General features: G+C 41.8%; 1 protein-coding gene across 1 annotated transcript in view; it reads left to right on the top strand.

Moving 5' to 3' along the window:
- Positions 1 to 497: 497 nt before the first annotated feature.
- The window catches only part of LOC109199350 (nuclear factor 7, brain-like), a 55,323-nt gene continuing 42,127 nt past the window's right edge, over positions 498 to 13,693 (top strand). Inside the window, exon 1 of the mRNA XM_019354650.2 lies at positions 498 to 1,654. Coding sequence (XP_019210195.1) covers positions 522 to 1,654 — 1,133 coding nt within the window. The 5' untranslated portion in view covers positions 498 to 521. The remainder of the gene's footprint in view (positions 1,655 to 13,693) is intronic.

Genomic DNA, 13,693 nt, shown 5'->3' with positions numbered 1-13,693 from the left:
TACCTGTGTTTGTGTGACTGCATTACACTCCCACTGCTGGGAAACCTGACAAATAACAAGAACAAAATCTGAAATAAAAACTGCCAAACAGCTACACCACTGAGTCTACTTTTTTTTACAACATTCACCAAAGGTTTCATTTTCTTTTATGTGGTGAACGTCTCTGCTCTCACACACACACATTTATAAAAGGAAGGTGAATAAAGCCCCTCCCCCACATCACTCAAATGCAACAAGCCAGGAAACAAGATGTTCTTCTTCTTCAGTAAAGAGAGACGCACAGACGATCAGACTGAGTTCAGACCAAACTAGCAGCTTCCTCTGAGTGAGTCCAGCTACAGGAGAGAAAAGTGGAAAACTCCAACACTGCTGCTTCAAGCTGCTGACGCACCACACACTGAATGTGAGTTTCAGCAAAAACACGACTCAAAGCAAGTTTCAGTGAAGGTCGTAGAGGAGGGAGGGGAGCCAGGACTGACTGTACTTCCTGTCTGCTGTTTTCAGCTTCACTCACAGACTCAATGGCTTCCAGATCAGAGGAGGATCTCTGCTGTCCGGTCTGTCAGGAGGTCTTCAGAGATCCTGTTCTTCTGTCATGTAGCCACAGCTTCTGTAAAGACTGTCTGAAGGGATGGTGGAGAGAGAGACCAACACACGAGTGTCCAGTTTGTAAGGAAATATCTTCAAAGAAGCATCCACCTTTAAACCGAGCTTTAAAGAACCTGTGTGAGTCGTTCTTACAGGAGAGAGATCAGAGAGCTTCAGAGACTCTCTGCAGTCTGCACTCTGAGAAACTCAAACTCTTCTGTCTGGACCATCAGCAGCCAGTGTGTGTCGTCTGCAGAGACTCAGAAAAACACACCAATCACAGATTCAGACCCATCGATGAAGCTGCACAACAACACAAGAAGGAACTTCAGGAAACTCTGGAGCCCTTAAAGAAGAAGTTAAAGGTTTGTGAAGAAGTTCAAGTGAAGTTTGGTCAAACAGCAGAACACATTAAGGTCCAGGCCCGACACACAGAGAGGCAGATTAAGGAGCAGTTTAAGAAGCTTCAGCAGTTTCTAGCAGAGGAAGAGGAGGCCAGGCTGGCTGCACTGAGGGAGGAAGAGGAGCAGAAGAGTGGGATGATGAAGGAGAAGATGGAGGCTCTGAGCAGAGAGATAGCAGCTCTTTCAGACACAGTCAGAGCCACAGAGGAGGAGCTGAGAGCTGAAGACGTCTCATTCCTGCACAACTACAAGGCTGCAGTGGAACGAGTCCAGCGCTGCCCCCTGCTGGATGATCCACAGCTGCCCTCAGGAGCTCTGATAGACCAGGCCAAACACCTGGGCAACCTGACCTTCAACATCTGGAAGAACATGAAGGACATGGTCTCCTACACTCCTCTCATTCTGGACCCAAACACTGCTCATCCAAACCTCATCCTGTCTGAAGATCTGACCAGTGTGAGAGGAGGAGGAGAGAGGCAGCAGCTTCCTGATAATCCAGAGAGGATTGATCATTTCTGCTCTGTCCTGGGCTCTGAGGGCTTTAACTCAGCGACTCACAGCTGGGATGTCGAGGTTGGAGAGAGTACAATCTGGTTCCTGGGTATCTTAACAGAGTATATACAGAGGAAAAGAAACAGACTTCCTGGATTATGGGGAATAAGGTTCTATGAAGGTAAACACTACGCACTCTCACCATCAGCTCCTCTCACTGCTCTCAGTAAAGAAGAAGCTTCAGAGGATCAGAGTGAATCTGGACTGGAACAGAGGAAAGCTGTCGTTCTCTGATCCTGATACTAACACACACATACACACCTTCACACACACTTTCAGTCACAGGATGTTTCCATTCATTGGAATTATGGGTAAATTGAAGGTGTTGCCAATGCAGGTGTCAGTGTCAGTGGAGCAGATGAGTTCAGAAAGTCTCCTCACATTTCACTTTTCATTGTTAGGTTTGTAGTGGTAATTTCCTTATACACCAATAGGTTTTCCACTTTGTTCTCAGTGTTTGCCGGGTGATGATGTCAATTGCTTTTAGGACAGTCCAGCGATAAAACGAGTGCAAGGATTATTAATCACATTTTCCATGAAAGTAGCAATTGCCACCTTACCTCTCTAACTCTAAGAGCCAATTCCCACATATAAGAAATAGGATGGCTATAAGTTTATTGTTAATTTTTGGGAATTTTTTGGAAAGTGACGGATGAATTTTGCTAAAGTACACATCTCAACTGAGGTTAACTAGGAGGAGACTTATAGTTATACTTTGGGAGCTGTTTGCATCCTTTATGGGATTTGCATCAGGATTATTGCACTATAGACATACAGTACAGTGTTTTGTGAGTTTACTGACATTGTTAGTAGTCCTGTGTGAAAGCTTGTGACTTTTCACTGTAGCCTTTGTCACATGGCAGAATTCTGTACTGCAGTTTGGTTATTTGGCCACTAGAAAGCTCTGATGATCACTACTTGCTCATTTTGGCTGATATTTAAATATTAAGCCTTTCAGTTGCTTGGGATATAGAGATATAGAAATATACAGGATATTTCTTCCTGCTTTAATTGGCACTGTGATATTTCATTCAACCAGAGGATTTAGTTGATTATTTACAGTATAATTGATTATTGGTGTATGATGTTGAAGATTAATAATTGTGGAATTTTGTCAGGTAATAATAATTACTTTCCCTGTTTTCTCCTGTTATTTAGAACCACACATACCCCTCCATACCCTAACCGGGCATGCAAATTGCCATACACATGCCTGTTGTTCACTCAATTAAGATTCATTAAAGTATATATGGAATGAATCTCTGTACCCTGGTCACTGACTGGAATCCTTGTCCATGAAGGAGCTTTTACACCAGCAGCCCAAAGATAACTCTAACTTGTTGTACAAATTATTGGGCATTAAATCTATTCGGACCATGGTCTGATGGGCTGGTGGAGCAGCTGAATAAGACTTTAAAGTCCATGATTTGGAAGTTCATATATGAGTATGAACGTCATTCGGATCGCTGGTTAGACCGTCTGTTATTTTCAGTGTGGGAGGTGCCACGTGCCTCCTCAGGATTTTCTCCCTTTAAACTGCTGTTCAGCAGGAAACTGTGTGGGGTGTTTAACCTAATTAAAGAAAGCTGGGAGTAAGGTCCAAGCTCTGCAAAGAGTGCAATCCAATACATGTTGGACCTGAGAGCAAAATTCCATACATTGGAGAGGTTGTGATGGGAGAATATATTCCAGGTTAAGCAGCGTCAGTGTCAGGAGTTTTCCTGTATTGCAACCCAGGTCGGAATAAAAAGGCTCAGACAGGTTTATGTGTACACGGTCGAGGGAGACTCGCACCGCTGCATTAAAAAGGAAGAGTCTTTATTCAGAGAGCACATACAGGAAGAGAGAAAATAGGACTGCAGGCTTCCTGTGTAACTTCCCCATTTAGGAGTCTGCACAGAGTTGCAGAGGTTAAGCTGAATAAGAAAGAGCAAACACATTTAGATAATGAAATGTACTTTCAAGCATAACATAATAAAAATCCTAAAATCCTAAGAAATCCCTTAACATTCCCTCCTGTTGTTTGATCTTTCCTTCTATATATGTACATAGCAACCACTAACAGTGCATCAGTCTATGGCCACTTGCAGACATCTTTAGCCAAGACATCATAAAATAGTGGGTTCTGTGAGTATGTTATAACCAAGTGTCTGTCTCATTATCATCATTCTGTGATAGGGTGATGTAAGCATGAATTGAAGCAGTTACCATTTTTGATACCAAGTTCTTCAAACAAGGTATGACACATCTGAAGTGAAAAGACATAATAACAGTATTATAACACCAACAAAAACAAGTCCTTTAATCAGCAGGGACTTCGAAGAGCCACTTGAAAGCCACGTAAGCCAGTCTTCTGTGTTTGCGGCATAGTCTCGTTATTGTGCATCCCGAAGTTGTCTGAGTATTTTCAGAGCATCAGTCATGTTCGGTGAGTGCACATTATCTGGAATGTATGTGCAACATGTGTTGCTAAAGAGAATTCTCCTTTCTCGGCGAGAATTATGTCCAATGCCACCCTGTGTTGCATTACTGCAATGCACAGAGCATCAATCTCCTGATCCCGTTCGTCGTTGAATTTACATGAAGCATTCAGAACCTTTTGTCTCTCAGTCCAAAGTTTAAATTCCTCTGGGACATCGGAACCCCATATGGAATCATGCTGCTTGAGGTCTGGGGTGCTTCATCTTTTCCTTGTTGTTGACGTTGAAGTTGACGTGGCGTCCATGGTTATCTTGAAGGTGTGGTCAGATATGAAAATGGGAGCGCACTGACCTGTCCAATTCCCAGGAAGGATATCCCAGGCCATCCCTTGCACCCAGAAGGTGCCATTTGAGATGTAGCTGCTCTTCACGGGCCCTCCAGGAGTGTGTGTCTGTACTGCTTTGCAGTTGGTGGTGGTGTTTCCCATTAGCGTGGATCCGTTCTCTTGGCGGTAGCATAGGCTGTGGCTCAAATTCCCATTGTGTCCAAGAAAGACTGGGAATGATTTAGCCTTACTTCTGTGCTTCACTCTCAGGTCAACCCAGAACCATTCGCCACATGTGCCATTTCGTAGTCCTGTCTAGAGTGGTTCCTCATGGTTGACCTCGGTTCCCTGGAATTGATGCCCACGGCTGGCGTAGCTTGCGGCACACTTTGCTTGAATTATGTCCATTCCCTTCGCATACAAGGTGGCGTACTGTGTCGCTGGGGGCATATAGGACCAAACATAGCAGTCCTTTCTGGGTGTGCTGTCATGTATATATCGATACCATGCGTTAGGAGGACTAGGAGGACGAGTGTCTTCATGATGACCAGACACACCTGTGACCTCTGATGAGTAGACTACTGGCAAGAAGAAGAAGGCGGGGTGTACCCGATCAGCCCTCCCTCCACCAATAGATCACCATACAGGAGTTAGGGGTGTCGGCGTCTAAACGTTTAGGTTGTCACTCACTTTTTTGCAGAGGCTTTGATGGATCCAGGACGGTCTTTCTGCTATTTTGCAGGCAGTAGGTGGACCTTCCCACCTTGGTGAACTCCAATTTTTCCTTTGGAGTACTTTGATCAGGATCCAATCACCTGGTTTCAACCTGCAAGATACTGGAGAGTTGTTTAGAACGATCTCTTTATTTTCAAGTAATTTAGTCATCCATTCGGCTAGTGTAGTTTCTCTTATTGACTTATCTATAGGTTTATCTATAGGTTCACTTGTGATTGCTAGTGGAAATAGTCTACCGTGAATGATTTCAAAAGGTGTGAGTTTCTGAGAACTTTGTGTCAGTCTCATCCACATTTTCACCAGGCCTATACACTCAGGCCATGGTCCCCCTGTTTCTTCCATGCATTTTCTCAGTCTCTGTTTTATTTCCTAGTGCTTCTGAGACCTTACTGATTACTTCATTAACAATATGTGTCCCATTGTCTGATCTTATCAGAGTGGGGATGCCATATATTAAAATAAAATGGTTGCACAAACATTTTGCTACTGGCATCTGCTTTTTTCACTGGATAGATTTCTGGCCATTTTGAGATCACGTCTATGATCTCTAGAGCTTATTCTGAGCCTTGGCATTCATTTAGCTCAATAAATCCCATGTGGATTGTATGAAAAGGAGGAGGTGGTGTGCATTATGTGCATTATGTGCATTATGTTTTTGGCAAATCTTAAATTTTATCTACCACTCCTACCCCCCCCCCTCCTGTTGACAATAATGCTGCTGATATGCGTAGGGACTTTGGTAGTATTGGTTTGCTATTACAGGTCATCAAATCATTTTCTGGCTGTGCTCCACCTTTTAACCACCTCTTTTGTTCTCTAGTTGGTGCGGCTTTCTGTTCGTTTATAAGCACATCAAGTGGTATTTGCATTGGGGAGTCAGACATTAATATGTCTAATACCTTTGAACTGTTTTGGCAGTTTTGACAGTGTCTTTAGAAGATCTCAAAGTGTTGCACAGCTGAAAAACATTCTGTCTGTCAGTGTATATATTTATATCTTGGCCTGCGTGTGTGAGGATGTCAACGGTTTCGCTTCTACAACTCTATCTGCTGTGTAGATGCAACACTACATTTTGACTTAAGGCATTTTAGGCAATTCCTATTTCTCAAAGAATTCATACATCTTACATATTTCAAACTTTTAAGTTAGGAAAAACTTTGCATCTGTTTTTTTCTCTAAAACTCATCATTGTTAAATCATATGCCTAATCATGATATGTCACTGTGATCCACAAGTATGATCACAAATTTGTTTTCCAAACTTACAAAACAAACAAACAAAAACAAAAACAAATTGCCTATGGCATCAAGGCTTTGCGTTCATATTAATTGAGTGTAAGCTGCTTTCTTCATTGCAAGTGTTTGAGTATGTGTTGTCTATTCATTCTATTCATAGAGTCTATTCATAGAGTTCTGTTTCTCTCTGCGAGCTGTCTTGACACACCACAGGCACACATATATATATTTATATACCTATTTCCTGTTTCTGCAGACTTATCGAACTCTTTTGTTTCTCTTTGTATTCATAGTCTATAAACCCTCTTTAATTCTGCTAAATCTTGATCTAAAAACAACACCTTTATGTCACGCTCACACTCCTGAACAGAGCCCTTTCAGACATCAGGTATCATCACACACACTGCCTTTTCTCTCAAGAATTTCACTTGTTCACACACTCTACTATGAACCTTTGTAGTGTTATTATTACTTATGTTTTATTATTTTTGTACAAATCACACCCAATCACTCAAAACCTACTACTCACAGCATTTACACAGTTAAACTCACTCAAAATATGCCTCCATACGAGTATTTCAGACATGCTTTTCAAGATATATAGAGGTCACTCACTGTACATCCACAGTAATGAATTCAAACTCTATTTATACAATTGTAGTGAGCAAAACCAGCATCTCCATGCGCGTCACCGCTCCTCATTAGCTTGGTAGTGTCCACATATTTAATTCAGCTTCTCATTAGTTGTTAGTATAGGTTTGCTCTTCATCCTAACGAAGTCTCATCTAAGATGACAGGTTTACAAGCAGGTCAAGTGTCTCTATGCACCTGATTAGTGTAGTTATTTCCTTATTTTCTTCATCTCATATATCATTGTACTGAGTTTGAGCAAACCTTAAGCTTGACTCAGACTACTTTTAACAATCTTCCACCTCACATCATAACTGACTGAGGTGCCCCTTCTTATTAATAGTATGTCATTGTTAATGTTATCATTGTATTGTTTTTCCTTTTTATAACAGCAATAGTATATTATTGGTTATCTGGTTTCATGCATTCTATTCATTCTAGGCACGGTCGTCATGCCAACTATGTTTCATTGTTAATACCAGTTTACAGGTTGTTAACCTTCCTATTATCTCCTATTATCATGCTTATCACTAGATAAGCTCTGCTTTAATTTAAGTTAACCTTAATTTAACCTTTTGTTTATTCCACTTCATTCCTCTTTCCATGCTTTAAAATATTACAACTCTTGTGTATGCTTTGATTTCTTTTTAGCTTCCTTTTCAGTATTTATTTCTGCTTGGAGGGTTTCTTATAATTTAGTTAATGCATTTTCCCTCCCACGTGGGACATTTAGGTTTTCTTTGGATTTCTCCATCTATATGCACTAATTTGTCCGGCACCTGGACATTTCTTTTCTGACCACTGCTCGTCAGCAGTGAGTTTTGAAGCTTCATTACCCATTTTAATTTTAATACTTTACAACTACACAACTGCGGCACCTTCTCTGGCACGAGAATAGAGAGTGGTAGTTGACACGGCCTTCTACTTTCAAGCTATTCTTGAAAGCGGTGTCACCTTTACGTGATAAAACACGACCTGTTTCTCTCTTTTCACCAGTACTTGGGTGGCCAACAGCAAACAAAATAGTGGAATAGTTCAGCCTCCTTATTGTGCTGTAAAATCAACTTATTCCACCAACAAAAATAAAACAACGACAACACCTTTTCAACGCGTACTACGTCTTACGGACCAGGTTTATCTAAAATAGCTTCCAGCCCCTTCCAGGCGAGCGTTTACTTCTAGAAACCCTACTAAAATAGCTTCCAGCCACTTTTTCAGGCGAGCGTTTACATTTAGAAATCCCCCTAAAATAGCTTCCAGCCCCTTTTTCAGGCGAGCGTTTACTTTTAGGAATGCTACCAACCCCTCTGGGCGAGCCTAGACGTTTTACGCGAGGTGTCTGAGTGTTAATATTCACCTGGTTGCTGCCGGTCTCTCAGGTTTACCTCATCGACCCCCACCGCCGTGGACCACTTATAAGAACGCCGGCCAGAACCCGAACGTTACGTCTCTGGACTTTATATCCTCTACCTAGAGAGGAGCTGTCGACAGACTTCAGCGTGGGCTTCTCATGGCGTCAGGACTCGGTGAGGCTTTCCTGTGGGATCTCACAAAAATGCTGTATCCCATCCGGCTCGAAGGACCAAGAAATGTCAGGAGTTTTCCTGTATTGCAACCCAGGTCGGAATAAAAAGGCTCAGACAGGTTTATGTGTACACGGTCGAGGGAGACTCGCACCGCTGCATTAAAAAGGAAGAGTCTTTATTCAGAGAGCACATACAGGAAGAGAGAAAATAGGACTGCAGGCTTCCTGTGTAACTTCCCCATTTAGGAGTCTGCACAGAGTTGCAGAGGTTAAGCTGAATAAGAAAGAGCAAACACATTTAGATAATGAAATGTACTTTCAAGCATAACATAATAAAAATCCTAAAATCCTAAGAAATCCCTTAACAGTCAGCAAAGCCTGTACAACAGAGGGGCTAGACTCAGTTTTTCCATTCCTTATAAAAAATCTGAGTCAGTGTTGAAGAGCAGTCCCCACTGGCCCCAGGGTGTGAGGAATGTCTTATCCCACCTGTGCTAGAGACCGAATCAATGGTCCTCTGCTTTGGTCCAGTTTTCAGTTTTCAGTTTTCAGTTTTATTTGTCATATGCAAGTTAGCACAGGGTCAACATCGCAATGAAATGTGTTTGACGAGCAGCGGTCTCTCAGCAGCATGATACAGTAGGAAAAAATATAATAAAATATAATATAATAAAATAAAATAACAAATAGAAAAATAGTAAAGAACAAAATATTAGAGAGACATGGTAAAAGAGAAAAGACGACTAAATATATATGTATCTATAAATATAAATATATGTACACTAGTGATTAAATAAGAAAATCTTGAAAAGAAATATGACGGGAGGGCAGATGGGATATTGCACAGGAATGAGCAGCAGAAATTTACAGTATTGCACTTTTTAAATATAAATTACAATAACAATAAAGTGAAGTGACCAGTGCAGATTAATCAGAGTACTTGTGAAGCTGCAGGGTAGCTTCTGAGTCCTGTGTTGTGTGTGTTTAAGTGTTGTGGTTGAGGTGTCGTATGGCTTGATGGTAGAAACTGTTTTTAAGTCTTGTAGTCCGAGCAGACAGACTCCTGTAACGTCCACCTTGCCTTCCCTCCAGGAAGAAAAGCCAAAGAAGGTGAGGACTCTGTGGGGTTTGGCAGTGCTGTTACTGTGGGCCCTGGACCATAAAGGGCCCAGGCCCCCTGCCCTTGGTGGATTTCAGGAAACGGGAGTGCCTACTGGGGTCAGTGGGGTAGCTGGCCCCAGGAAGGGTGCACTTTGTCTCCACCCTTATTCCTTCCCTCCCCATCCCCAACTGCCACTCTCTTCCCACTCCATCACCCCCCACACACATGCAGGGCCTCTGTTTCTGTCCCGTTCTGTACCCCAATTTTATTCCACAACTTAGACACTTACATTACAAACACTCTCATTAAGTGTTGGGGAGTACTGGAGTATCAAAATCAAATCAAATCACTTTTATTGTCACGTCACATGTGCAGGTACACTGGTACAGTACATGTGAGTGAAATTCTTGTGTGCGAGCTTCTCAAGCAACAGAGTTGTGCAAAAATACAATAACGTAAAACAAGCAAAATATAAAAATGGCTAATCTAAAAAGTAATAAATATGTGTACAATATATAAAGGTATATACATTACTGAACGTGTGTACTAAATATGTTTTTCTACGTGTGTGTGTGTGTGTATAGTGTGTATATACATGTTTTACAAATGAAATAAAGTAAACAATAAAATAAGATATATAAAATATACAGAGGTTGGTAGTTGGACATGTGCAAAACAGTGGCATTAATGCACAGTATGGAGTGCATAATGTTGAAGTTCCAGTAGTGAGGGTGAGGTGTCTATGAAGTGTTCAGCAGTCTGATGGCCTGGTGGAAAAAGCTGTCTCTCAGTCTGCTGGTACGGGACCGGATGCTGCAGAACCTCCTTCCTGATGGAAGTAGTCTGAACAGTTTGTGGCTGGGGTGACTGGAGTCCTTGATGATCCTCCCCGCTTTCCTCAGGCACCGCTTCCTGTAGATGTCTTGGAGGGAGGGAAGCTCACCTCCAATTATCCGTTCAGCACACCGCACTACTCTCTGGAGAGCTTTGCGGTTGTAGGCGGTGCTGTTGCCATACCAGGTGGTGATGCATCCAGTGAGGATGCTCTCAATGGCACAACGATAGAAGGTCCTGAGGATGCGGGGGCTCATGCCGAATCTTTTCAGTCTCCTGAGAAAGAAGAGGCGCTGCTGCGCCTTCTTCACTGTTTTGTCTATGTGTACTGACCACGTAAGATCCTCAGCCAGATGTACACCAAGGAAGCGGAAGCTGCTCACTCTCTCCACAGCGGCGCCGTTGATGGTGATGGGGGTGTGTACTCCTCTGCACCTCTGGAAGTCCACTATCAACTCCTTTGTCTTTGCGACGTTGAGGGTGAGATGGTTGTCTTGACACCAGTGGGTCAGGTCAGAGTACATGTAGAGTAATTGTATTCCGTTGCAGTTACCGTTTAAATAGGTGATATTCAGAATACAGTTACTTTGTTAAAATAAATGGATTACATGGCAGTCTTTTCCAGTTTCATATTTTATGCTATGCTCTATTTTTGGTAATTCCACACCAGTGGAAACCCAAACAAAACACGCATTAAGAGGCGCTAAATCCTGTGTCTCAATCTCGCGGCCCATGTCACCTCTACTTTTGGCCCGAAAAATGATGTGAAGAAATATTTTTTAAAATTATTATTCAAAAAATTATTTAATATGAAGGCAATAGGCAGAGTGTTAAAGGTATAGCCCTAAAGAATGTAGCCTCATGGGCAGTGTAGTCCGTGCTGCAGGGAGAATGGACTGCCATACCCATTATGTGTCTGTGAGCGAGGGAGGGAGAGAAAGGAGAGTCGAAAAATAATTGTTGTCACCAAGCAGAAACAGGAGCTGGAAGCATGTAAATATAATAATAACCACTGCAGCCTAAAAGAGCGCCTGACGAGCCCAGTTGTAAGTAAGCGATTAAGAGTCGACTGTACACTGTGTTCGTCTTTTCTTCCTAAACAATAAGTTGCGTTGGAGCAGCCTTTCAACGCCTCTCTCTGTCTCTCACTAGCAAAGTTGACCCAGACAACAAAGTAAAGCTATTTTTCGGCTACGAGCCCGACACGACGGAGCCGCGGACCTGTTTTATATACACGCAGAATAGTTTTCTATACGAGATCGCTGCAAAAAGTGCAGCCTTACCTAATGTCCACCCTACTGTTACTCATTTTATATTAAGATTTAAATCTAGTTGGTATTGGTATAGTGAGTAACCTTCAGTAATAGTAATAAATCACACAGCAATAGTACATTCATGTATTTGTAAAAAGCATCATTAAGTAATCCAAAGTATTTCTCCAAAAGTTGATTCTGTTCATCTGGACATAGCGTAACGTTTCTCCCACAAAACGCTACGTCCAGATGAACAGAATCAACTTTTGGAGATTTACTTTCCTGGAAGATTGAGAAATCCAAAGTATTCAGAATACGTTACTCTCATTGAGTAACGTAACTGAATACGCTACAAAATACATTTTGGGGCATGTATTCTGTGATCTGTAGTGGAATACATTTTAAAAGTAACCTTCCCAACACTGCTTTCATAACACATACATAAGGGGCCTTGCGGGTGGGCACGCTGAATGGCGTGCAGAGGACAGTTTGTGTATTCAACCTCACCTCTGGCATCGCTGCCCGCCTCTCAATTTTAAATACATGTAGACATTGAGGGTTATCAGGAGGGTGCTTACACCTGCTGCTTTCTGGCAGAAAGCACTTGTCTGTCATGAAGTCACCCACTGCCTCGCTATCTCCAGTAATCACAAGCCGACCATATCTACTGTACTTTCTGACAGCACCCATATGACCACTGATGCTGTTAAAACACTGCCCAAACTCATCAACCCCAGAAGTGATACACTTGAAAAATGCTCATCAGTGACAAGACTTTTAATTTGTACAAGTTCTTTACATTGAAAACGTCTCACTGGGGGAGATTATTGATCTGTTAACAAGTAATAAATCAACAGGTAGTGACGGTGTGAGTTCTGAATTTTGCAAAGCCTTCTCCAACGAGCTGTCACATTTTCTTTATTAGGTCTTCACAAAAAGTTAAGCAAATGAACAGCTACCCACTACCATGTAGTGGTACCATGTAGTCATCTTTGATCTAAGGTAAAGATGACTACATGGTACCACTACTATAATGTGTGGTCTTGTTTTAGCCCATGGAATAAAGATGGTCCTAATTCTGCATATTCCAGAACTAATAAATAGGGGTGGGTTAAAAAAAATTCAGGTGGGTTGGTGGTTTGCACTGTTCAATTCTACAATCAGGCCAGTGTCTTTCTGTATGGAGAAATGACACTAATCTCACTGAAAAGTGCAAAGTTGCTGCTTTCAGGAACAACTGGAACTTTTTCAGGTTTTACAGATGTTTAAAAACAGTTGCACGATTTCTGTCTAAAGCCAGCAACAGGTTGGGATTTCGAGGCTTAAACATTCCCATCCCTGAGGTTCATTAACAAACTGTACAATGCCCTGAATCATGGCGACAGACTCCATCCCTCCCCACTTGTTTCTCCTAACAACCATGTCTGTTCCGAGAATGACGTCTGAGCTCATTTGCTTTTTTCCCCATTGAACAGCTTGATTTTCCTAATGATTTGCATGTTGGTAAATCAGAATCATCTTTGTGTAACCTTGCTTATGTTTCTTTAAGCATCAAGGCACTTCATTTACAGAATACCTGTTTTTAAAAAAAAAACATAGGTATGGTCACATGACCAAAAATACCATTATACTTAGTTTTGGGAGTGACAGCACTTCCAGAACTACATGTAGTTGTTATTTGTGAATAACAGTCTTTGAAACATAAGCATTATAAAATGCTTGTTGGTCAATGTATCATAGAAACATGTTAAATAAAAGTGTAACACTTTGGTGCTACTGCAAAAACATTTAATGACTGTATAGACTCAGAAAACCTGTTGCCTCAAAGGTTTAACTTTGCTGAGGACGGGAAAACGGGGGGTGGAGTTGCGGCTGTCCTCAGGAAGAAGCTAACAACAACAAACAACTTTCAACTTCTACTTAAGCTTCGAAATCCTAGTTTTTGAATTGGGGAACCCCCGCCCAACACTCATTGGAATAATAAAGACACCCCCAAAATATAACAAAGATTTGATTTGAGATTTTTCTACTTTCTTAGCAGGAATCATCCCAAGTTATGATCAAATTTTAAACACCTCCACTCCCACAG

This window comes from Oreochromis niloticus, linkage group LG3 (genome assembly GCF_001858045.2).
Source record: "Oreochromis niloticus isolate F11D_XX linkage group LG3, O_niloticus_UMD_NMBU, whole genome shotgun sequence".
Lineage (NCBI taxonomy): Eukaryota > Metazoa > Chordata > Actinopteri > Cichliformes > Cichlidae > Oreochromis > Oreochromis niloticus.
This window is presented reverse-complemented; position numbering and strand designations above follow the sequence as displayed.